Below are 25,281 nucleotides of genomic sequence, written 5' to 3'. Positions count from 1 at the left end.
GAATATTTGCTTTTCTCACAAGCTCCCCAAGGGATTCTTAAGCACAGGATTTTATATATCTTTCCCACGTCTGCTCATGTGTTTGTTCGATAAACATTTATTGAATACGTTTTGTCAGTCACAATCTTTAAAATTTTTTTGGCATATTCGCTAGTGGAAAGGGAGAAAGAATATGATCGAGCTGTCTGAAGATTAGCTTGGAGCCAGTTGAGGTTACAGCAACAGATGGGCAGAGGAAAGTAAAGCCCTGCTGGAGGCGCCCTGTCCTCTCTCCCCGCAGGAAGTCACCTCCCTTCAGATAGACCTTGCCAGAGGTACTCCTTTGACTGCAGACATCCCTGAGCCAGGTGGCCCCTGGACTTGGCCATCCCAGACATTTCCTCCCTCATTTCCCAGCGACCACCCTTTCATTCTTGCCTCCACAATAGCTAGCATCAGGGGACAGAACTCTCCAGAGAGACAGGATGGTTTCTTCTTGCCCCAGGAATTTCTCTCAGGCCGCCTGAGGAACATTTCACAAAAAGGCAAGTCACATGGTTCACTGTTCAGCAGCCTGAGTCGAAGCCACCATTTGAAACATACCAGACAGACTATTTTCCCTCTCTTCTGGGTTTCAGTCTGGTCACATTTTTTTCCTTTTTTCTTTTCCTTTTTACTTTTTTCTTTAGGGAATCTGAGTCTGGCATGCTGGGATGAAAAGACAGAGGTTTATTTCTTTGCCCTTAAAATTCTGCTTAGCAATACACTGTGTTTTCCTAAAAGCAATTTATTCTTCAGGTTTCCATCTTGAAGGCACTTAGAAGAATTGGCCCATAACGCGTTCCCCACCTCGCTAGCATGACCCGCCAGCACGTCTAGATGCAACACCTGTACGCTTCCTCGCTTGCAGCAGAAACTCACTAGCATGGGTTCGCAGTGCCCTGTCCTGGCTAAGCAAAATTCTGATGCACTGATATTGTCCTACCTCCCTTGCAAGGATTCAGAATTTTATATCTGAATGGGAGACCTTGGAGGTCATAAATTTAAAACAAATTGAAACAAATGTCAAATAATTGTTTCTTAAAGAACTTAAAACCACCACAGGGAAGTTAGTTTCTGGAAGGCCTAGCAGCAACTGTAAAAGACAGACCAAATTCATTTGGTCATTAGGATCTTGCCGTTTTTCAGGGGCAAAACAACAAACATTGGCTACCACTATATGAAATTACAGAAGTGTAAGACAGCAGTACTTGGGCAGAATTTGTGCTGATCTGATAGCCCAATTTGACCATTGCTTTTTCAGTTAATTCCCTTGTGTTATGTGGTTTACTATCATTAATCCTTCTGTATAAAAAAAGAAAGAGAAAGAAGAAAAAATTAAAGTCTGAGCTTTTTGACTGGATTTTTAAAAAGGAATTTACTATGTAAAACTATGCATAGTTTTTTCAGAAGGCAAGGTATACAACAAAAATACAGTCTAAGAAAATTAGCAGTGATATTAGTGATTGTATATCATATATTTCAAAGAATTCTTCTATGGGGCTCTCAGTGGGGTTCATGCTTATCAAAAAGATAAGCAAGATAAGGAACAATATTCCTGATTTCTGTCTCAGTCCCTCTAGAGCCAATAACTGACATACCCTCTCTAGCTCATCAAAAAGGAACCACAAACAAAGCGAGAATCTCTGTCCTTCCTTCTCAGGAGTGTTATTCTCAGACACTGGAACTCCCACCCAACCAAACGGCAAAGACAGAAACTCAAAATTCATCCTAGATTCTTCCCTTCCCATACAACTGATCAAATTATCAAGGTCCTCTTTATTTTACCTCCATTACTTTTGCTTTAGCCTAGGTTCCCATCAATCCTCCAGGCCTCTGATTTAATCTCTCAGCTTTCAGTCGCACCATCTCACACATTCTAGACACTACAGTTAGAGCAATTATGCAATACCTGAATCTGGTGTCCACCTCGCTGCCAAAATTCTTTTAATCACACTCCCTAGTTTCAGGATAATGGTCAAATGCCTTAGCTTGGCAGGCAAGGCCCTCTATGATTTAAACCCTTCTATACACACTAACCAATTCCTCCTTCCATTTTAATATTCAATCCTTTCAGCCCAAACAGACTGTGATCTTCCATGTCCCTAATGCATGGAGGGCTTCACTACAGGGATTCACAGCATTGAATCTAAATCAAATCAGGACGCAAACCCTTCACTTCAAAGAGGACACCAAGTTACAGAGAGGTTAAGTAATTTATCCCAGGTCACACAGCTGGATAGGAACACAGTGGAATTAGGACCCAGTGCTTAGGCCTACATTTCCAGAATATAATTTTTTTATCCTATTTCTGAAATTGCTCAAAGTGGGCAAAGTCATACCATTTCTCAACACAAACTTCGAAAATATCAAAATGATACTAATCATTTGGTCTTCATTAACAAGCTGACTTAAATGTGTCTATCCAAAATCTGTTGCAAGTACAGAGCTTTCCTTTTCCCCAAAGCAACCCATTTTTCAGAAGCCTTCCCTTCAGTATGTCTGCCAAGACTTGAATACAAAGAAAGCTCTAGGCCCTAAAAATACTTTTCAAATTCAACATAAGTTACCAAAATAAAATCTCCCAAATAAAACAATGGCAGAGATAGACCCGATAATGAATATGAAATATGCTAAGAACATTCTGTCACTGAAATAAACTTGACTCTTTTGAAATTAATAGTAAGATAAAATCTTGAAACATAAGAAACAAAGCAAACGACAACAGAAGAGAAATAGTTTGGAAAGGGTCCCATTTGAAACGTATCTGTCTGAAAACAGGCTTTGTCTTTTGGCTATCATCCTCATGTGCCTGTCCAGAAATTCATTTTCAAGTGCTATTTCCAAATGCAACTCCAAATTCAAAGAGTGAGTTGGTTGGTGTGTTCAAAATTTACTCTGAGATGAACAAAACAACAAATGAGATATTTTCAGAAGGAATAATAAGTATATTCCAACACTCATTGGGTTTAATTCATCCTTCAGATGCTGGCCCGCCCCTTCTAATTCTTTAGTATCCTGTTTCTATTAGGAAATAGGAAATACAGGAAATAGGATTATAAAGCCATTTCTAAATACTAACATGGTACCAATGTAAGTTAGCAAAGAAACACACATTTTTAAAGAAAAGAATAGAAAGGGAAATTGGCTTGAGCCCAGTCTGTCAGAAATGGTGAATGATCTGAGTTTAGCTTAATCTAATGAAGCCTTCATGAAACACACTGCACTATTGACAGGTTGGGGCACTAGAGAGGGCATATCACATCAGAGTAATGCTTGGAAGAGTAACAAAATTACCTGTTGAATGGGAGAATTAGGTTTGTTAGCTTAAGATTTCAATAGACTCCTGAATGCCCAAAGAATCAGTCCATCACATTAACAGGGCAGTGATAGTGTGGAGAAGGGGAAGCGAGAGACAGAGGGGAGGAAGGCAGGAAGCAGAAAGGAAGGAACAGTAAGAATCACTGTTACTAAACATTTAATATATAGACTAAGCCAGGAAGAACATTTACCAAAAGATGCAAATTGCTTCTCATGAACTTCCATTTTACTTGAAAGATAAAAGCAGGAGAAAAATTACAAGGACTAGCAAAGAAAAGGCAGGACAGCTACACTTCAAAGGGGGAAAAAATACATAGCATTCACATCCAGAGTGTGGATAATACACACTCACAAGGTAGCTATGATCTTTAAAGAATCCAGATGTCATTTGCAAAGTTCTCTAGTAAAACATATCCTGACCTTCAGCTATTGAAAAAACTGAAAGGATACTCACTACTACACTTTGTTAGAAGAATTGTTATAAAGCACCATGTTGATAAAGGATGGTAGGATTGAGCTGTATGCCAATAAGAGTATTGGAGTAGTAGTGACAATGTCTCCTGGTATACAGTATGGACAGTACTTTTGGTTAAATAAGATGACAAAGCTCTTCTAAAACTAAGTAATCTACCCCAAATAGGTACTTCTCTGATGGTTTTGTGATGAGTAAACAAATATCATTTTCCATTAAAAAAAAACTAGAGTATTGATTCATAATATATTGAGGGTGATTTACGCACATCTGTTAAGAAGAGTTAAAAAACATTATTTTGGGGTACAGCCAATGAATGACTTCAACTGAAAAAATATTTCTCATTGCACATGAAATTACTGGAGTCAATTTTCTCAGTCATAGTTAGATCTGCCAAAACGTTCTTTGCTCTCAACTCTCGATTCACTAGTGATTCTGGAGAAAAATTTACATTCATTTGTTAATCCTCTGGTCTCAATCTTTTTCATGCCCTATCACATATGTTGTTCCAGAACAGCAAAAGCACACATATCCAAGGAAGCTTCTCTCCCACTCCCCATGCCCAAATCTGCATTTCCTCCTAAACATTCTTTTAGGGAAGCAATCCATTACCATGACAACCATATGATGGGGAGTTTGAACAGCACTTAGGGGCAGCCTTTGTGAAAGTTAATACCAGTTCCTGTTTAACAGGATAGAAAAACTCAGACAATGGGTAACACTGTTGTGAGGAGCCACTTAGCTAGCTGCATGGAACTAACTGTCCACATCAAACTTAACCTAACCAGAACACAGCCTCAGAAAAAAATTCTGCAAGTGTTATTTATTCAGGGCTAATTCATTAATCCACCATTGCAGCCAATTTGACTCAATGCCCAAAAGTAATGAAATCAAAAGATCATATATAATATGGAAAAGAGAATGGAGAACTTTGCCTTGCCTTTTTAACTTCTCATGGATGCAGAACATCCAGAGACATGCACTTTCCCCAAATAAGGGTTACCACATTCTTTTTTCTAGGCAAAAACACTTGTTTTCTGCATCTTTAAATTTTATTTGTATTTCCTTCCCTACAAGGCAGATCATGAAGGTCAATTATTATGGAGTTGTGTGGACTTTTTCAGTATCTTTAATGTATCTGCTTCTAGAAAAAGGAGTACTGCAGACACAAGGTGGCAATTCCAGTTCAGGTGTAGTACCATTCTTTTGTGTGACTCAGAGCTAGAGAGAGAGCTTACCTTCAATACATGTTTAACAATACTTTCCAACTACTGACTGTACTCAGGAGGCTAAAATCACCATGCCTTTTTTAAAAAAAATGGGCACCAAAAAAATCACTATCTGATGAGGTTCATTCTTTGTCTTTACCTGACTGCCCACCTAAATACACAAAGCTTTTAAAATAATGAGGAGACTCCTTTGTTCTCTCAGGTTCCATTGAAAGGAAAAGTGGGTCAAAGGGCTTCCCCAGGGAGAGAAAATAAATCCAGGAGCCAAACACAGGGGAGTAAAAAATTCACTCCCACTACTGTTCTCACCCTCCCAAAGAAGTTAATTAATTCTGTTTGGGGGGTGGTTAAGAGGGGTAGGGGAAGCACTCAGGCAGACCGTTCTCTGGGACCATAATCCCATTCTCAAGTGTGGCTCACGCCACCGTCTCCTCGCTGACACCACCAAGGGGGTCGGGGCGGGGGCGTGGGGGGCGGCGAGGGGGCGGCGAGGGGTTCTGAGAGCTTCTCTCCAGCCACGGGCAACCGAGCCAGTACTGCATGCATTGGTGCTCCCCCAAAGGTGTGTCCCAGCCCAAGTGCGAAGTTGGGCATTTAGACCTAAAAAACATAATTAGAGCTATTGAAAGCAGCAAGTTACAGTACCTTAAGAAGTCTGACAGATGGGAGAAAGGCTGCGTGGCACAGCTTCCGGATGGTCCAGTTTAGGGGTCGAGGAGCATCCGTTTGATTCATGACCCCTTCCAAATTCCACCAGGAAAACAAGAAACTGCAAACCTGAGCAGTGCCTAGAAAATCAACGGTCCCCCACGGCCCTGGCATCCCATGGTCATCTCCACACCTGCAAATTCCATTAGGGCAGAAGCTTCCTGGAACTTGGGAGACTAGTCAAGTGGCGTCGCCTGAGCCCCTGAACCTTCTTAAGAAAGCCACCTCCCCTCTCCCTGCAGCCGTGCTCATGCATACCAAATGTGGCTGAATGGAGGCACACCGCCTGCTGCTTCGGGGAGGGGATGCACGGTTTTGAAGGAGAGGCACAGCCTGCACAAAACAGCCTGTGGTCGGAGCCCGGAGCAGCCTGCTCCAGAATGCACGCTCGCTCCCTGCCCTCCTCCCAGCAAGCACAGGTCAGGCGTTGTTGGGGGACCCGGGCCATTTGCTTCGCTCGCTTGGATTGGGGGGGGGGGAGCCAAGAGGAGAGCAAAAAGGAACAAAAATAAAGCCAGATGAGGGAACTTGCACTTTCTTGCACAAAGCATCTTTGAGAGGCTGGTAACTGGCAGGGGGGCGGGGAGGGGCTAGGACACAGGGAGAAGGGATGCCTCCCAATGATAAGATAAACGCTTCCCTTTTGATTTATGTGACATAATAAATTGCGAGCTATCGTAAAATAGATCTATTGTGAAAGGGATCTCTGGGGTTTATATTAACTGTGATTGACAGTCCTCACCCTGATATATTATATTGGTGGTGCATAGGCAGACACAGAGAAAGAAGCAAATGCACACACACGGGTAGCAGCGAGTTACTCCTTTCATAGAAAGCAGTGTAAACTAATGTCTATTTGGCTTACCTTTTAGAAATGACAGTTTCTAAATGGGAGGTTATCCCCTCCTGGAAAGCCACTTGATACCCTTTCTCTGCAATAAAAGTTTAACCCTTAACGTGCTGTGTGGGATGCTGTCTTTAAAACAGGGAGTTCCCTCAAGTGGGGATTCCCGCCCCCATCATTTTATAAAGTGGCTTTAAGAAAGAGTTGCTGCGTTGGAGTGCATAGTCTTTTGTACTCCTGTGGTGAGAGAGAATAAAGGAGAACTTTTCAATTTGAAGGAAGAAATTGGCTAATTTCACTTGGAGAAAGGAAGTTAGGGGAGGGTTGCGGGGAGGAGGAAGGAATTCATGTCACCACCCCCACTTGGATTCCCATATTCCCCCCCTCCCCAGGCATCAGACCTCAGTGGGAACACTTGACCTAAAGACTCCTGCCCAGGAGAATCCCCATGTCTTTAGAGCATTGCCATCTTACTTATTTTTCCCCTTTATGTCCCTCCCTATGACTACACTGATTTTCCATTTCTAATTAAGTCAAAGAAAATGGTAAATCCCAGCTCCGTGACTATCATGCATTCTGAAGCAGAATTGGGAGGGGTGAAGGCAGATGGGATATGCTTCTGGAATTCTGAATTTGGGACCACGTGGCCCCTTCCCAGAGTATAATAAATACCTGACACACTGTGTTGCAACACTGTTTCCCTCACAATGGTCCTGTGTCACAGATCTAAGAGTGGTATTGCAGAAGAACTAGTCCTCTGGTGGAACACAGACTATTGACTTACCTTGTATGATAAAATTCATGTACCTGATTATCTTTTATTAAACAACAATGCTTTAATAGACCTCATGTACAATTGTTTCATTTTCTGTCACCATTCTATTTCCATAAAAAAATTGAAGGCAATTTTAAAATAACAGCTAATATGTACCTGTCAGGCATTGTGTTGGCACTTTAAATGCATTGCATAAGTTTATATCAACAACAGCCCTATGAAGTAGCTGCAATTGTCATATGCCTATTTCACAGAGAAATTAGTAAGACCAGAGTCTGGGTTGATTGAAAATGGTCTACAAGACTATGTAGACAAGCTTTCTCTTCTCTCCTACTTCTTTCATAATTAAGGGGACCACAGCAATAAAACCACTGCCTTAGTTTTCTGGTAATTTAACCATATATAAGAGTTGAGCTAAAAGACTTTGAAGAAAAACTGCTTAGCATTTCTTTCAGATTATCACTTTGGTATGACAGTTTGGTTGATGGAGTAGTTAACAGCATGAATTCTGGAATCAGGCTACACAGTTCAAATTCCAATTCTAACCCCGACCTTGGGCAATTTACTCACCTTCTCTGTGCCTTGGAGTCCTTATCTGTAAAATGGAGATAAAAATAAAACTATTCACCTATGGTTGTTGCAAGGACTAAAAGAGCTAATCTGGTGGAGCCTGGTGCGTTAAACCCCTCATACCATGATTCATGATAAAAGCACAGGCTAATTTTGTGGTGGGAGCTCACTGACAATTTCCATTAAGTGTGCACAACTGTGCATATGTGCAGTACTAAGTGATGAAGTCAAGCAAGCCAAATTAAACCTGAGTGCTTCCTATGAGTTATCACAACTTTAATAAATAGGGTAAAGAGGCAGGTGGGAACTATAAGGGCAGTATTTTCTCTCTCACGCTATATTGCGGAGTGATATTTGCCAGATCTCAAGACGTTGCCTTTACCAAGACTACAGTGCTCCAGCTTTCCCTAGCTGTTCAATTCCCTTAAGTGGTTCCTTTGTGGTTGTGAGAAATCTGCTCCATGAAAATGCCAAAACACTGCAGTTACCTACCCTCTGCCCCACAGTATTCCAAGATGTTAAGGACCCCACAGAAACGGCAGCATCATTCTGAAAGCACACAGCCTTTGATCCTCCTAGCCCCTTTAATTTTCACTGAACAACTTTGGTCAAAGAGAATAGTTAGAAACTATGCAGAATGAGGATATAGGAGAACTCACAGCCCTCTCTAATGGCAATCAGAGAAGAGAAGCACAAAATCTCCAGGGAATTGATTTGGAGACTACTCTGCAAAGGAGGTAAAGATCAAAGAAGGATGACAGTTCATGAGAGGAGCTTTTTCTTCCATCGTTGGGGTAGTGTGTGCCAGCATTGTTTGCTAGCAATCAAATAAAGTAGGGTTTTCAGGAAATCTGCCCCCACTTTCAAAACATGATACTTTCTCATGGAATAATGGTTTCCCTGGTTTTAGAGACGGGTCTAATGAGGAAAAAACAGAGAAGCGAAAGTTAGCATCTCATAAATCCAAAATACTTATTTATAAATTTCATGAGTGTGGATGTTTACAAATCTGCAAGACAAATTCTAGCAGGCTTAAGACTCTGACACAATCATGTTAGCTTTCAATATGCTAAAAAAAAGCAAACTAGGCACATCAAATTTCTGCACTCCGAAGTCTGCCTTTGAATAAAATCTAATTCTCTCCCATGCTACATATATAAAGCCCACTTCCCACCGATCATCTTCCCTATTTATTTCCTGGGTAAATGATCTAAATGTAAGAATCATGATGAGGTTTTTGGCTCAGTCTCAATACTGACAATGAGTTGCAGCACAGACATTCGACATTTCTTCCTCTTGAAGACCACGTTCCCTCTCTTTAAAAAAAATCATGGGGGCCGAGCCGTGGCGCACTTGGTAGAGTGCGGCGCTGGGAGCGCTGCGACGCTCCCGCCGCGGGTTCGGATCCTATATAGGACTGGCCGGTGCACTCACTGGCTGAGTGCCGGTCACGAAAAGGACAAAAAAAAAAAAAAAAATCATGGCACCCTCAATGGCATTGTACCACTTTGCACGCTGTCTTCTGTATAACTCTTAGATGTAAAAAGGACTGACCCCTGAAAACCTAAGAAAACAGAAAGGAAATGACACATGACCAGGTATTATAGAGTATTCAAAAGTCTTCTGCTGAAATATGGTTTCTGCAAACAGCACTCGAAAAGTGCTGCAACATAAGTTTCAAAGTTTGTTAACACTGAAATTCATAGGTATATGGACATTAGTGGAGCATATATTTTCAGTCTCTAATATATGAATGTAGTGTACATAATGTAGAAAAACGATATTCAAGCATCCTAGGGAAACAGCAGGAACCAGCCCAATGGTAAGCCTTCATAGACACTTTTCATTTGCTTCGATATTTTATAATCTCATGTTTACATTAGATTTTTTTATTTGGCCTCAGTTATTAACTTTGTTGTGTTTTGATAGTTCACTATTTTTGTCAGAAAATCATTTGTCTTGTAAATTTTATGGCAATTTATAATTTTGCCAAAAAAAAAAAAAACCCCACGCTTTTCCTGTTTCTTCTCTTTAATTGCACTCAAATAGAGCTATAAAATTTTTAGAAAATTGTTGATGGGTCTACATATTTTTCAAAATATTAAATCTCTTTGTAGAATCAATTGGTCTACAAAATCGTTCTTATCTCCAAATATATGTCCTTCAAATAGATTAAATATCCTTTTTTTTCCACTTAGGTATTTTTCCCCTTTTGACATCTTTTATAGATAATAGCTTTTAAAATACATTAAAATCTATTAAAATAAATGACCCCCTTTGTTAAGTAGCATAAGCAGTATCTATTCCATCTAAAGTAAATTAGAATAGTTATCTTTTTTTTTTCCAATATTGGGATCTCTCCCCCAGCTTCCCTGAGGCTGGCCACCCTCTTCATGAATGCCTGTAGTGGCACAGAGCAGGTGGGTTTTTGAGGCAGTCCATTCCACGGTTGGACAGCTCTTGTTGACAGAAAGTTCTTCCTAAGACTGAGGTGAGATGTGCTTCCCTGTAACTTCCAAGCTGAGTTTTTCTTCCCAAGACTAGTTCTCTAAATGTGTAAATATAGGTAACAAAGTGCACTCCAACCTCCTCTTCTCCACACTGCGCATCGTGGACCATTAATCTTTCTGCATATGATGGTGTGCAGTGTTTAGTAAAAAATCCTCTTCAGGGTTATATTCAATATTATGTTACAGGGATACTTTAAATAGAGTAGTGTCTTAATCCTCTTAAATCCCTTGAATTACTTCTTATAAAAGTCCTTTAGAGAGCTCTGAGGAGAAACTCACTAATAATTTAGCTTCTTTTAAAAATTCCCTTCATGAATTAATTAGTTTAATCAACACAACCTTTAAGTATGTTAAAGTCTGACCCGCCACATACCCCCCCACCCCCACATACACACACACACACTCTGAAGGCTGAACTGATACGTGTAATTTCCTCTTTTTTTGACCCTGGCTCATAAGGGAGGTGGAGAGGGTTGGTCATGAGCTAATGGAAAACCCAGGGATTGGACTGTCTGTGTTTCATTCTCCCTGTCTTCATCTACTAGCTTTGAAATTACACTGTCGTAGTTCAAACTCAAGTCCCACCTCTTACCCACTGTGTGGCTCTGAGCCAGTTACTTAACCTCTCAGAAATGGGGTCTACGATGGTTTCCACCTCGAGTTTTTTGTGAAGATTAAAAGCAATTAGCACAGTGTTGATATAGGGGAAAACACATTAAGTGTAATTATTATTGTTATTGTCATTAATGGTATTGTTATCACTTCCACTGACACCACTGGCCATTCAGCATCATGCTTAAGAGCACAGGCCATAGCCCAAGTGGCCTGGATTCTTAGTTCTTTCTGTCTTTTATTGGCGTATTGTGATTTTACATATTTATGGGGTATAATTTGATGTTTTGATACATATATAAATTGTATAATGATCCAATCAGGGTAGTTAGTGAGTCACTTCATGCATTTATCATCTTCGTGTGAGAACATTCAAAAGCCTCTCTTCTAGCTATTTTGTAATATACAATACTTTACTGTTAACCATAGTCTGTGCAATGGAACAACTTATTCCTCCTATCTATTTGTAATTTTGTACCCATTGACCAACCTCTCCTCATCCTCCCCTCTTATTCCCCCCTGCCATTTTTGATAATTTCTATTCCATGCTCTGCTTCTATGATATCAACTTTTTTTTTTAATTCTGCATATGATAAAGATCATGATGCTGTATTTGTCTTTCTGTGTCTGGCTTATTTCTCTTAACATAATGTCCTCCAAGTTCACCCATGTCATCACAAATGACAGGATTTCATTCTTTTTTATGGCTGAATAGTATTCCATTGTGTATATATGCCACATTTTCTTTATCCATTTTTTTTATCCATTTATCCATTGTTGGATACTTAGGTTGATTTCATAGTTTGGCTATCATAAACAGTGCTGCAATAAACATGGTAGTGCAAATATCTCTTCAACATACTGATTTCATTTCCTTTGGCTTTATTTATATCCAGCAGTGGAATTGCTGGATCATATGGTAGCTCTATTTTTAGTTTTTTGAGGACCCTCCATACTATTTTCCATAATGGCTATAATAGCTTACAATCCTACCATCATTGTATAAGTGGTCCCTTTTCTCCACCAATGGCCTGGATTTAAACCCCAGCTTTACCATTCACATGTAGCTTTGGGGAAGTTACTTAATTTCACCAACGTTTAGCTTCTTCACTGGCAAACTGGGGATAATAAAACTGCCTATGTTAAAAAAAAATGTGAAGTTAATTAGCTAATATGTGCAGAGCTCTTAGAAGAGGGTGCCACATATTGTAAGAACTCAAAAAAAATTAATAATTTCTTATTACCAATATTGAAGTCACGTGTGATGTTCTTCCTATAGCTACTGCTCTAGAAAAGCAAAGTAAAACAAAACATCTTCACTTTCTCCTTTGCTTCATCCAGTAACAGGAGAAGCTGCAGAAAATACTAGAGGAAAAAAACAACACCTGACTTTTCTTATTGCTTTCCTCTCTGCAGCTGAGAACAGATCATACATTCCACTAAATGAGTGCAAAGCTTTGACACATAAAATGTTTCACTTTAGAAAACACAAAGGTATATAAGCAGCTTCTCTCTCACTAAAACTAGAAATCCTGCATATTCACTTAAAAATTATACAACAAATATTCAAAGACCAAGAGCTAAAATGCATCCTCATTCAGCTTTGGAACCCTAAAACTTCCATTCACCAAAGGTATTTTTGGTATAATTCGAAAATTTTAATGAGTCCATGGAGGCTTGTTAAAAACATAAGAATTTGAGATGTACATTTCTAACCACTTATTATTCACATTCTTCTAATATTTGCAATGTTATTCATTATTATAAATGTTCTCTATTCTAAGCTTAGACATCTATAACATACACACACATGCACAAACACACACACACAGAATATAGGTATTTTAGATAAGTTTTCATCATAAAAGCCACAAATTTGACCAACTTAGTAAGAATGCATGAATGAATACCTTTTGGGAGGGGAGATTAAGCAGTAAATCTCCAATTACTGCAAATAAATTGTGTGAATCAGAGGGAAGCTCAGTATTTCATTGCTAACATGAAGCTTAAGTCAGATTTATTGGCCAATGGATGCTCAAATAAGACCCAAGTTCAAGCTGAAACCTCACATATACTTCTAGAATACCCTCTGACTCCCACCAATGAAAGCCAAGAGTCTGCCCCAGCCACGCACCCCCACCTTGTCCATCTGGGCTTCTGACCCTTATGGCCAGTGCAGGGCTCGACCATAAGGTACACTTCCCTGGAAAACAGAGAGACACTGTGATCTGGAAAATCCTCAAAGCAGTAACTGGGCTTGGTAGAGGATTTTAATGAAGAAAGCTAATGAACACTGTACTTGCTATCTATTTTTGTCATCCATTCTGAAACTGTATCACTGTTGATGTTTATTCTGGCATCATATTTTTAACAACCATAAGCCTTTCATTTTTATTTTTATCCATAACAGTGGCAGAGATTACATGATTTATTTCTTGAGAGACATCGGTCCAGTTTTCATTCTGTTTTTCACGTGAGGAGGCATAAAATCAATGCAAACCACATGGATTTTAAAGCAGGGAGAACTGAGTTTGAATCCACATTAAGTCATTGAGCAATTCCTATAAATTCTATGAGTCCTCATCTTTGAAGTAGATTGTGGCTAATTATGACAATGGTAAAATGATGATGGATAACTATTTGAGCCCTTAGTAGGTGCTAAACAGTGTGCTAAATCTTCTAAGTGAATAGCTCATTAATAGCTCCATACTTCTCATAACAAACCTATGAAGTTTGCAGCATTATCTCAATATTACAGATGAAAAAATAGTCTCAGAGATGTTAAGAACCCAGAGAGGTTAGGAAGCCTGCAGAAGGTTACATGGCTGGTAAATGAACTTGAAACAAGTTCTGATTCTATAAGCTGTGCTCTTACTCACTATTATATGTTGCTACCAATTAAAAAAGAAAAGATTTATACAAGGTTCCTGTGGCTTTACAAAAAAAGCAAGTGTTTAATCTGATAAAACTGAGAAAAAGGAAAACAAATCAGGGGACCTAACCTTAAAAACAGAATCCTGCAGAGCACAGATGGACCGATGGCTCTGGGTTTCTTTTGTTCGCAGTGCTGAATTTCACATCCCTTTCCTACCTTCTGGTTCCACCTGGCTGACCTCTCTGGTGAGGCAAGAATGGTCCATACTCATTTGGTATGCCCAATATATCACACAATGCCTGGGACACAGTATTTATTATGTGACAAAATGAATGTTTCTAAAGGACTCACTCACATGACTTGCAAATGTGAGGTAAATTATACATAGGAACTCATTTGATTTTCACTGCCGTACAACTTTTATCCCCACCTGGATTCCTGGATTTTCTAGATAAGGAAACTGAAGCACAGAAAGGTTAAATACTTACCCAAGGTCACACAGTAAGTTTCAGAGCAAAGGTTTGAATTCAAATCTAAACTTGATATATTGTATAAAGTTTTATAAAGAGTAAATAAAAAAACAAAATCCATTTTAAGGCAACTGAATTAGTTTAAGATCCTTTAGTTCGGTATCTCATAAAACCATAATCTATCATTTTTCATGACTGAAAGACAATATTTTAGATACTTATTACAGCAACAGGAGGTTTCAATCACATGAAAGATGCCGTTGGCCAGAAAACTTGACACCTATCATAATCAGTAAAAACCAAAGGTATCTGTGTAATTATATAAATAACATTATGATGGTTATTCAAGTTTACTTGACCTTCATATGAAATATACAAAGTTTTGGGGAAGAAAACAAAACAAAACATCATCAAAACTCTACTACTAACCTGAAGCTATTAAGTTAGAAAATGAAGGAAAATTTGATTTATAACAGCTTCTAAATTGGCTAATAAATTAGATTCTGACTGCTGTTATTCTAACTCCAGCCAATGCCATCCATAGGAGCCTAAATGGTACATGCGTTGGCACAAGGTATCTGATTGACTGTAGGGGACCCCCAACTGTCTCTGGGAAGCTTTCCCCAATAACAGAGATATAATAAAGAAATAATTATAATGCCCTGTAGTACCCAACATTAACCCAAACAAAAAAACCTGAGGAAGTATTGTTTTAGTAAAAAATAGGTAGATAAAGCTTTACTGTGTATGTTTTGCCTTGTACCTTAATTAAATTCTTTGCTAGTAAACTGTCACAGATCAGATGAGAGAATGATCAATTCAGTTTTATGGAAACACTCACAATTAAAACAGATCAACTCACTTCCATCTTCATGGAGTTAGCACGAAATTCAAACTCATCTTGGTTTTCAGTGTTCTGACTAATTTGATCCTGCCTATCTCTCTAGCCTCAACTGTGGACCATCTCCCTGACACCTCATGCTTCAGCCACACTTATTCTTTTGGTTTCTGTGCTTTGTGTCTCAGGACATTTCCATATGCTGTTCCTTCTTCTCCTACTGTTCCTTTCTCTAGCTCTTCACAAGGTCAGCTCTTTCTCACACTTCAGGACTCAGCTTGAATGTCATCTCCTTGGAGAGTCCTTTCTTGATTTCTCTAGCTCTCCTTGAGACTCATTGCAGCTCTTTGTTTGAATTCTTTTACATCTTTACAGAAATGGTAACTATTTAATTGGTTGGTTTATTTATTTTTGGTCTTAATCTCCTACTTGAATATAATTCCTATAGGGCAACAGTCAGCTATATCACAAATCCTCGCAGAATGTCTGAAACATGATGGAGACCCAATCAAAATTTGTTGACTGTAGAATGAGTAAATGAAAAATGAATGAACTAGACATGTTTGTTAAAAATCATCTCTTTCTAGGCATTTAGTTATCTCATGATGCCTAATGCTTATCTACAAACTTTTGAACACGTATTCAGTGCCTTTCTGTTTCCCAAAATCTTAACTCCAAAGCCTTAAGATGTCTAAGAACTGCTTATTTAGTTATCACAAAATTAATAAAAGGAGGAAGTTCTCAGACTCTAACCTGCACGTAGAGAGGCCAAACACTAAACACAGAGAAATTTGGAAAAGAAAAAGAAAAGAAGAGAAGGGAAGAGTATGGATATCAGAAATTGAATCTGAAAATAACTCATGCTACAGAATTTAGTCATTTACCACTTTGACAGTGTGGCCCCGTTCTCAAACATCTCCCATAATGGCAATTTATTAAGGGTGTTTTCTTCATGTCAGAATAAGCCTTTATGAAGGTGACTCTCTATTTCAAGTCACTTTCACCATGAAAGTGACTTTATAACAGCCTGAACACACGACAGCTGAGACCCAAACTGGGATTAGACACCCCACTATGCTCAGCCATAAACCCAGGTGGCTAGTCAAACAAAGCCACTCTCCAGAGTACTACCAGCAACAGCCCAAAACTCAAAGGACTTGGCGGTGCTTCACATCCCTCTAGAGGAGTCTGTTCTATAATTGATAAACCCCTATATGCCTCACCATCCCTTGCCAACTCAGCCTGTTTACCTCCATCTTCAGCAAACCCTTCCAAGGCACAAAAAGTAAGCACAAGAATCCACATAAAAACGTTAGGTCAAGATGCAGCCCATGAGATGGGAGAAATGGACTACATTTTCTAACCCAGAATGACCCACCCACGACAGCCCCCATAAAAATTGGAGGCCAAAGGAGGATTTAGCAGTAAACCAGGAATAGAGAGCTTGATTGAAAAAGGCTATGAAGCACGCACACACCGCCTGTCACCCTCCTCAAATACCACTGCAGATGAAATTTCTACCAAAGCTACTGCCAACAGACCTGGAGGAGACAAGTTGTAACAAGGTAAGTATACTAGAAAGTATACTTGGACACACCAAACATAGCTTAATTCAAAGCATCTGGTCTACACCCAGAAGATTTCACACCAACTGACCACTTTGAACTAGCTCTAGCCCAGACAACCCAAACATGAAAAACAGAACTGAACTCTAAACCGAACCATTTAAACACTTTTAAAAGTATAGGAGATAGAAATTATCCACAGGTGCTGTAGAGACAGTACCGTAAGGGAAAGATGAAAGAACAAGTTCCAGTACCCAATAGCAAAGCTTCCCCCTTGTACCTTTCACATAATGGATTAACTAGAACAACCTTGACAAAGAGAACTTTACCCAAAAACCCTGAAACCGGATGAGCTACTCATAGGCAGTCACAAGGACAAACTCATCTATGTGGCAAAATAGCGAGAAGACCTATGAGTAGAGGTGAAAAGCCAACCAAGCCTGGTGATAGCTGGTTGTCCAGTGCAGAATTTCAGTTCAACTTTAAATTTACCTAAAGAAGTCACTACTCCATATGTAAATTTAAGTGCTAGTCTAAAGAGGTACAGCCCTTTAGATACAGGACTCAACCCCCCATAGAGAGTAAGATACCAACCATCCATTGTTGGCCTAAAAGCAGCCACCAATTAAGAAAGCGATCAAGCTCGACAACCACGAAGACTTAATTCCTACTACCTGTACCAAACTCCTAGCACCCAACTGGACCAATCTATACTTATATAGAAGAAATATTGTTAATATGAGAAACAAGAACCCTGTTCTCCCTGCATAAGCCTATATCAGACCAGATGCCTGCTGATAATTAAAAATATAATAAAAATTGTCCAACCAAAATCCACTTATATTGTTAACCCAACACAGGAATGCATTAAAGGAAAGATTAAAAGAAGCAGAAGGAATTTGGCAACTATAAACTCCGCCTGTTTATCAAAAACATCACCTCTAGCATTACAAGTATTAGAGGCACTGCCTGCCCAGTGACACAGTTCAACAGCTATGGTATCTTGACCGTGCAAAGGTAGCATAATCATTTGTTCCTTAATTAGGGACTTGTATGAAAGGTCACACTAGGGTTTTACTGTCTCCTGTTTCTAATCAGTGAAATTAACCTCCCCATGAAGAGGCAGGGATACGAAAATAAGACGAGAAGACCCTATGGAGCATTAATTAACTGGCTCAAGCAAAATAACATAAGCCTAATGCAGGCATCAACAACAAAACCCTCTGAGCCAGAAATTTTGGTTGGGGTGACCTCAGAGTAAAACAAAACCTCCGAATGACTATGACATAGACCAACCAGTTGAAGCAACACAATCATCAATTGACCCAAAACAACCTGATCAACGGAACAAGTTACCCTAGGGATGACAGCACAATTCTAGTTTAGAGTCCCTATCGACAATAGAGTTTACGACCTCGATGTTAGATCAGGACATCCCAATGGTGCAGCCGCTATTAAAGGTTCGTTTGTTCAACCATTAAAGTCCTGCATGATCTGAGTTCAGACTGGAGCAATCCAGGTCGGTTTCTATCTATTACTGCATTTCTCCCAGTACGAAAGGACAAGAGAAATAAGGCCCACTTCAAAAAGCACCTTCAGCCCCAATGAATGATGTAATCTAAATTCAGCCCGTCCCCACACGCCCCGCCCAAGAGCAGGGCTCCTTAGGATGGCAGAGCCCGGCAACTGCATATAACTTAAGACTTTACAATCAGAGATTCAACTCCTCTTCCTAACAACATGCACATCATTAACATGCTTCTACTCATTATTGCCATTATACTCGCAATGGCATTCCTCACTTTTGTAGAACAGAAAATGCTCAGCTACATACAACTTCGCAAAGGACCCGACATTGTCAGCCCCTATGGTCTTCTCTAACCCTTCACTGATGCAGTAAAATTATTCACCAAAGAACCACTCTGAACACTAACATCAGCTGCCTCCCTACATATCATCGCACCCGCACTAGCCCTTACCCTGGCACTCACCATGTGGGTGCCATTATCAATACCTCACCCCCTAGCCAACCTAAATGTGGGAATATTATTCATCCTAGCCACCTCGAGCCTAGCTGTCTACTCAATCCTCTGATCAGGATGAACCTCGAACTCAAAATATGCTCTAATTGGAGCCCTACGAGCGGTAGCCCAAACAATTTCATACGAAGTCACCTTAGCCCTCATTCTCGTGTCAGTCTTACTTATAAACGAGTCCTACACTCTATCAACCCTCATCATTACCCAAGAATTCATATGACTAATCCTTCCATCATGACCACCAGCCATAATATGATTCATTTCAACACTAGCAGAAACCAACTGAGCCCCATTCGACCTCACAGAAGGCGAATCAGAACTTGTATCAGGATTCAACATCGAATATGCTGCAGGCTCCTTCGCCCTATTCTTTATAGCTGAATATACCAACATCATCATAATAAATGCTCTCACCACCATCATCTTCCTAGGAACACTTCATGATATTTCCACACCAGAAATTTTCACACTAAACTTTACCATCAAACCCTCCTCCTAACAGCCCTATTCCTATGAATCCGAGCCTCCTATCCACAATTCCGATACGACCAACTAATGCATCTCCTATGAAAAAAACTTCCTCTCACTTACATTAGCTTTATGTATATGACACATCTCGATACCTATCCTACTATCAAGCATCCCTCCACAAACCTAAGAAACATGTCTGACAAAAGAGTTACCTTGATAGAATAAATAATAGAGGTCCAAACACTCTTGTTTCTAGAACCATGGGAATTGAACCTACTCCTAAGAACTCAAAACTCTCCATGCTACCTATTACACCATATCCTACAGTAACGTCAGCTAAACAAGCTATCGGGCCCATACCCCGAAAATGTTGGTTCATACCCTTCCCGTACTAATTAACCCCATAATTCTTCTTATCATCCTCATGACACAGGCACCATATTCACAATACAAGTCTCCCACTGGCTAATAATCTGAACCAGCCTAGAAATAAATATGCTCGCCTTCATTCTCATCCTAATAAAAAAAAAGCCAAACCCATGGTCAACAGAAGCAGCCACCAAATACTTTCTCACACAAGCAACAGCCTCCATACTCCTAATAATAGCCGTCATAATCAACACAACAAACTCTGGGCCATGAACAATCGCAAACATAAATAGCCCCTTAGCAACCACACTACTAACATTAGCACTAATCATGAAACTAGGCTCATCCCCGTTTCACTACTGAGTTCCCGAAGTAGCACAGGGAATCCCTCTAACATCAGGCATAATCTTACTAACGTGACAGAAACTTGCCCCTATCTCAATTACATTCCAAATGTCACCGCTACTTAACCCTCACATCATCCTAACCACTGCCATCCTATCCATCCTAGTAGGAGGACGAGGAGGATTCAACCAAACACAACTACAAAAAATTGGAGCCTATTCATCAATCGCACATATAGGTTGGACAATAGCCATCCTCATTTACAACCCCCCATCGTAATCCTCAACCTACTAATCTACATCACACTTACACTCGTGATCCCCACTCTAGCACTCCTATGAAACAAAACACCACTAATCACCCCCACGATCCTCCTAGTCCTGCTATCACTAGGGGGATTCCCTCCACTCACGGGGTTCCTACCCAAATGAATTATCACCCAAGAAACGGTAAAAAACAACAACACGGCCCCACCCACATTCATAGCCATCGCAGCACTACTCAACTTATACTTCTACATGCGATTGATTTATTCCACAGCACTCACCATATTCCCGGTGACCAACAACACAAAAACAAAATGACAATTCGAAAATACAAAACGAACGTTCCTCCTACCAACATTCATAATACTATCAACCTCCTCCTCCCTCGTGCACCAGTCTTCTCCACCCTAAGCTAGAAATTTAGGTTAAACAGACTGAGAGCCTTCAAAGCCCTAAGCAAGTGCCCCTCAATTTCTGACCTAAGGACTGCAAGACTTCATCCTACATCAACTGACCTCCAATCAATTACTTTAATTAAGCTAAGCCCTTACTAGACTGATGGGCTCCAACCCCATGAAAAATTAGTTAACAGCTAATCACCCTAAACAACTGGCTTCAATCTACTTCTCCTGCCTCCAGGAAAAAAAAGGCAGGAGAAACCCTGGCAGAATTGAAGCTGCTTTTCTGAATTTGCAATTCAGCATGATTGATCACCTCAGGACCTGATAAAGAGGGAACTCAACCCCTGTGCTTAGATTTACAGTCTAATGCCTGCTCAGCCACTTCATCCCTTACCCATGTTCATCAACCGTTGACTATTCTCAACAAACCACAAAGACATTGGCACATTGCATGTCCTATTCGGCGCCTGAGCTGAGATGGTAGGAATGGCCCTGAGCCTCCTTATTCGAGCTGAGCTTGGCCAGCCCGGAACTCTCCTGGGTGACGATCAGATCTACAATGTCATAGTAGCCACCCATGCATTCCTAATAATCTTCTTCATGGTCATACCTATTATAATGGGAGGCTTTGGCAACTGACTAGTTGTCCTCGTGATCAGAGCCCCTGACATGGCATTCCCCCAAATGAACAACATAAGCTTCTGACTTCTCCCCCCATCACTCCTACTCCTGCTCGCCTCTTCAACAGTAGAGGCTGGCCCCGGGACGGGCTGAACGGTCCACCCACCTTTAGCCAGAAATCTGGCCCATGCTAGGGCCTCTGTAGATCTCACAATTTTCTCCCTACACCTGGTGGGTGTCTCCTCCATTCTAGGGGCAATCAACTTCATTACTACCATTATTAACATAAAACCACCAGCAATATCCCAATACCAAACCCCCCTATTTGTGTGATCAGTACTAATCACAGCCGCCCTCTTCCTCCTCTCCCTCCCTGTACTAGCAGCCAGTATCACCATGCTCCTAACAGACTGTAATCAAAACACTACATTCTTTGACCCTGCAGGAGGAACAGACCCCATCCTATACCAACACCTATTCTGATTCTTCAGACACCCTGAAGTCTATATTCTTATTCTCCCCGGTTTTGGAATAATCTCCCATGTTGTAACCTGTTACTCAGGCAAAAAAGAACCACTCAGATATATAGGAATAGTTTGAGCTATGATATCTATTGGTTTCCTAGGCTTCATCGTCTGAGCCCACCACATATTCACAGTAGGAATAGACGTGGACACCCCAGCATACTTTACATCAGCCACTATAATTATCGCAATCCCCACAGGCGTGGAAGTATTTAGCCAACTAGCCACACTGCATGGAGATAACATCAAATGATCCCCTGCTATACTATGGGCCCTAGGCTTCATTTTCCTATTTACAGTGGGAGGCCTAACAGGAATCATATTAGCCAACTCATTGCTACACATTGTCCGCCATGACACATATTATGCAGTTGCACACTTCCACTATGTACTATCCATAGGGGCAGTATTCGCCATTATAGGAGGCTTCGTCCACTGATTCCCCCTATTTTCAGGCTATGACCACAACACTACCGGAGCCAAAATCCACTTTGTAATTACATTCGTGGGTGTAAACCTAACATTCTTCCCACAACACTTTTTTGGCCTATCGGGAATACCACGACGATACTTGGACTACCCTGACACATATACCACATGAAATACAGTATCCTCCATAGGATCTTTCATCTCCCTGACAGAGTCATACTAATAATTTTCATAATCTGAGAAGCTTTCGCCTCAAAACAAGAAATTTCAGCGGTAGAACTCCCTTCTACAAACCTAGAATGACTGCACGGCTGCCCTCCCACCTACCACACATTTGAAGAGCCCACGCACGTAAAAACCCAACGAGAAAGGAAGGAATTGAACCCCCCAAGAATGGTTTCAAGCCAACCTTATAACCTCTATAATTTTCTCAACAGACAAGATATTAGTAAAAATATTACATAACTTCATCAAGGTTAATTAATAGGTTCAAACCCTTTATATCTTTATGGCATACCCACTGCAGCTAGGCCTTCAAGACGCCACCTCCCCTATCATAGAAGAACTATTACACTTTCACCACCACACCCTAATAACCATACTCCTAATCAGCTCCTTAGTTCTCTATATCATCTCCCTAATATTAACTACAAAACTCACTCACACAAACACCATAGAAGCTCAAGAAGTAGAAACTGTATGAACAATTTTACCCGCTATTATTCTCATCTTAATTGCCCTCCCATCATTACGAATCCTATATATAACAAATGAAATTAACAACCCTCCCAACCGTCAAAACCATGGGCCACCAATGTTACTGAAGCTACGAGTATACAGACTACGAAGACCTAAACTTCGACTCATACATGATCCCCACCCCCAACCTAAAACCAGGGGAACTCCGACTCCTAGAAGTTGACAACCGAGTGGTACTCCCAATAGAAACCTCAATCCGCATGCTATCTCATCCGAAGATGTACTACACCCATGACCCGTACCCTCACTAGGCCTAAAAACAGATGCAATCCCAGAACGCCTAAATCAAGCAAGCCTAACAGCCACATGACTAGGCCAGTACTAGGGACAATGCTCAGAAATCTATGGCTCAAAGCATAGCTTCATGCCTATCGTACTTGAACTAGTCCCACTCAAACACTTCGAGGAGTGATCGACCTCAATGCCATAAGTACATTGTGAAGCTAAACAGCACTAACCTTTTAAGTTAAAGAATGGAAACATCAACCTTCCCACAACGAAATGCCACAACTGGACACCTCAACATGACTCACTACTATTACCTCCATAATCCTAATGCTCTTCATCGTATTTCAACTAAAATTCTCAAAATTTACCTACCCCTCTGACCCTGTGGAAAAAAACATTAAAATATCAAACTACATAGACCTGAGGAAAAAAATGAATGAAAATCTATTTGCCTCTTTTATTACCCCAACACTAATAGGAATACCCATCATAACCCTCATTATCCTTCTGCCCAACGTAATATATCCCTCCCACTCTTGCCTCATCAACAACCGCTTAACCTCCCTACAAAAATGATTAATCCAGCTCATCCTAAAACAACTAATAACAATCCACAACACCAAAGGGCTAATGTGATCCCTAATGTTAATTTCACTAATCCTATTTATTGGCTCAACAAATCTACTAGGCCTACTACCCCACTCATTTACACCAACCACCCAACTATCTCTAAACCTAGGTATGGCAATCCCCTTATGAGCCGGGACAGTAATCACAGGCCTCTGCCACAAAACAAAAGCATCCCTGGCCCACTTCCTACCACAAGGAACACCCACCCCCCTCATTCCAATACTTGTAATCATCGAGACCACTAGCCTCTTCATCCAGCCTGTAGCCCTAGCCGTATGATTAACAGCCAACATCACAGTCAGCCACCTGCTCATGCACCTTATCAGAAGTGCCATGCTAATGCTAACAACCCTAAGCCCCCCGGCAGCCTCAACCATCTTCATTATCCTAATCCTACTCACTGCCCTTGAACTTGCCGTAGCCCTGATCCAAGCCTACGTATTCACCCTCCTAGTGAGCCTCTACCTACACAACAACACCTAATGACCCACCAAACCCATGCCTACCACATAGTAAACCCCAGTCCCTGACCACTCACAGGAGCCCTATCCACCCTACTCATAACATCTGGCCTAGCAATATGATTCTACTTCAACTCTAACACCCTACTAATTCTAGGCCTACTAACCAACCTGTCAACCATATATCAATTATGACGAGACGTGGTGCAAGAAAGCATCTTTCAAGGCCACAATACAACCATTGTTCAAATGGGCTTGGGATATGGAATAGTCCTATTTATTGTGTCCGAAGTCATCGTCTTTGCCAGATTCTTCTGAGCGTTTTACCACTCAAGCCTGGCCCCAACTCCTGACCTAGGAGGATGCTGGCCTCCAACAGGCATCAACCCCCTCAACCCCATGGAAGTCCCATTACTCAACATATCGGTCCTGTTAGCCTCCAGGGAATCTACTACCTGAGCTCACCACAGACTCATAGAAGGAAACTGCAAACATATACTCCAAGCCCTCTTCATCACAATCTCTCTAGGCATTTACTTTACACTTCTCCAAGCCTCAGAATACTTTGAGACATCCTTCACCATTTCCCACGGCGTACAGGGATCAACATTCTTTATAGCAACAGGCTTTCATGGCCTACATGTAATTATTGGCTCCACCTTTCTCAGTCTGCTTTTTACACCAACTAAAATTTCACTTCACATCCAACCATCACTTTGGCTTAGAAGCTGCAGCCTGATACTGACACTCTGTGGATGTGGTCTGACTGTTCTTATACATCTCCATCTATTGATGAAGATCCTATTCTTTCAGTATCAGCTAGTACAACTGACTTCCAATCAATTAGCTCTGGTCACAACCCAGAAAAGAACAATTAAACTAATAGTAACTCTCTCAACCAACATAGCGCCAGCACTCCTGGTGGTCACCA

At 40.7% G+C, this 25,281-nt stretch overlaps 1 protein-coding gene across 13 annotated transcripts in view; it reads right to left on the bottom strand.

Moving 5' to 3' along the window:
• TRPM3 (transient receptor potential cation channel subfamily M member 3) overlaps positions 1-25,281 on the bottom strand; it is an 877,808-nt gene that overhangs the window by 529,345 nt on the left and 323,182 nt on the right. For 9 of the 13 annotated variants that reach the window (XM_063080773.1, XM_063080759.1, XM_063080760.1 and 6 more), the window contains exon 1: positions 5,686-5,862. The exons of the other annotated variants lie outside the window; for them this stretch is intronic. In XM_063080773.1, coding sequence (XP_062936843.1) covers positions 5,686-5,862 — 177 coding nt within the window. Of the gene's footprint in view, positions 1-5,685; positions 5,863-25,281 lie in introns of those variants that run through there. 13 annotated transcript variants of the gene reach the window in all.

This window comes from Cynocephalus volans, chromosome 16 (assembly GCF_027409185.1).
Source record: "Cynocephalus volans isolate mCynVol1 chromosome 16, mCynVol1.pri, whole genome shotgun sequence".
Classification (NCBI taxonomy): Eukaryota; Metazoa; Chordata; class Mammalia; order Dermoptera; family Cynocephalidae; genus Cynocephalus; species Cynocephalus volans.
Note: the sequence above shows the minus strand (reverse complement) of the source record. Positions and strands in the feature narration are given on the sequence as shown.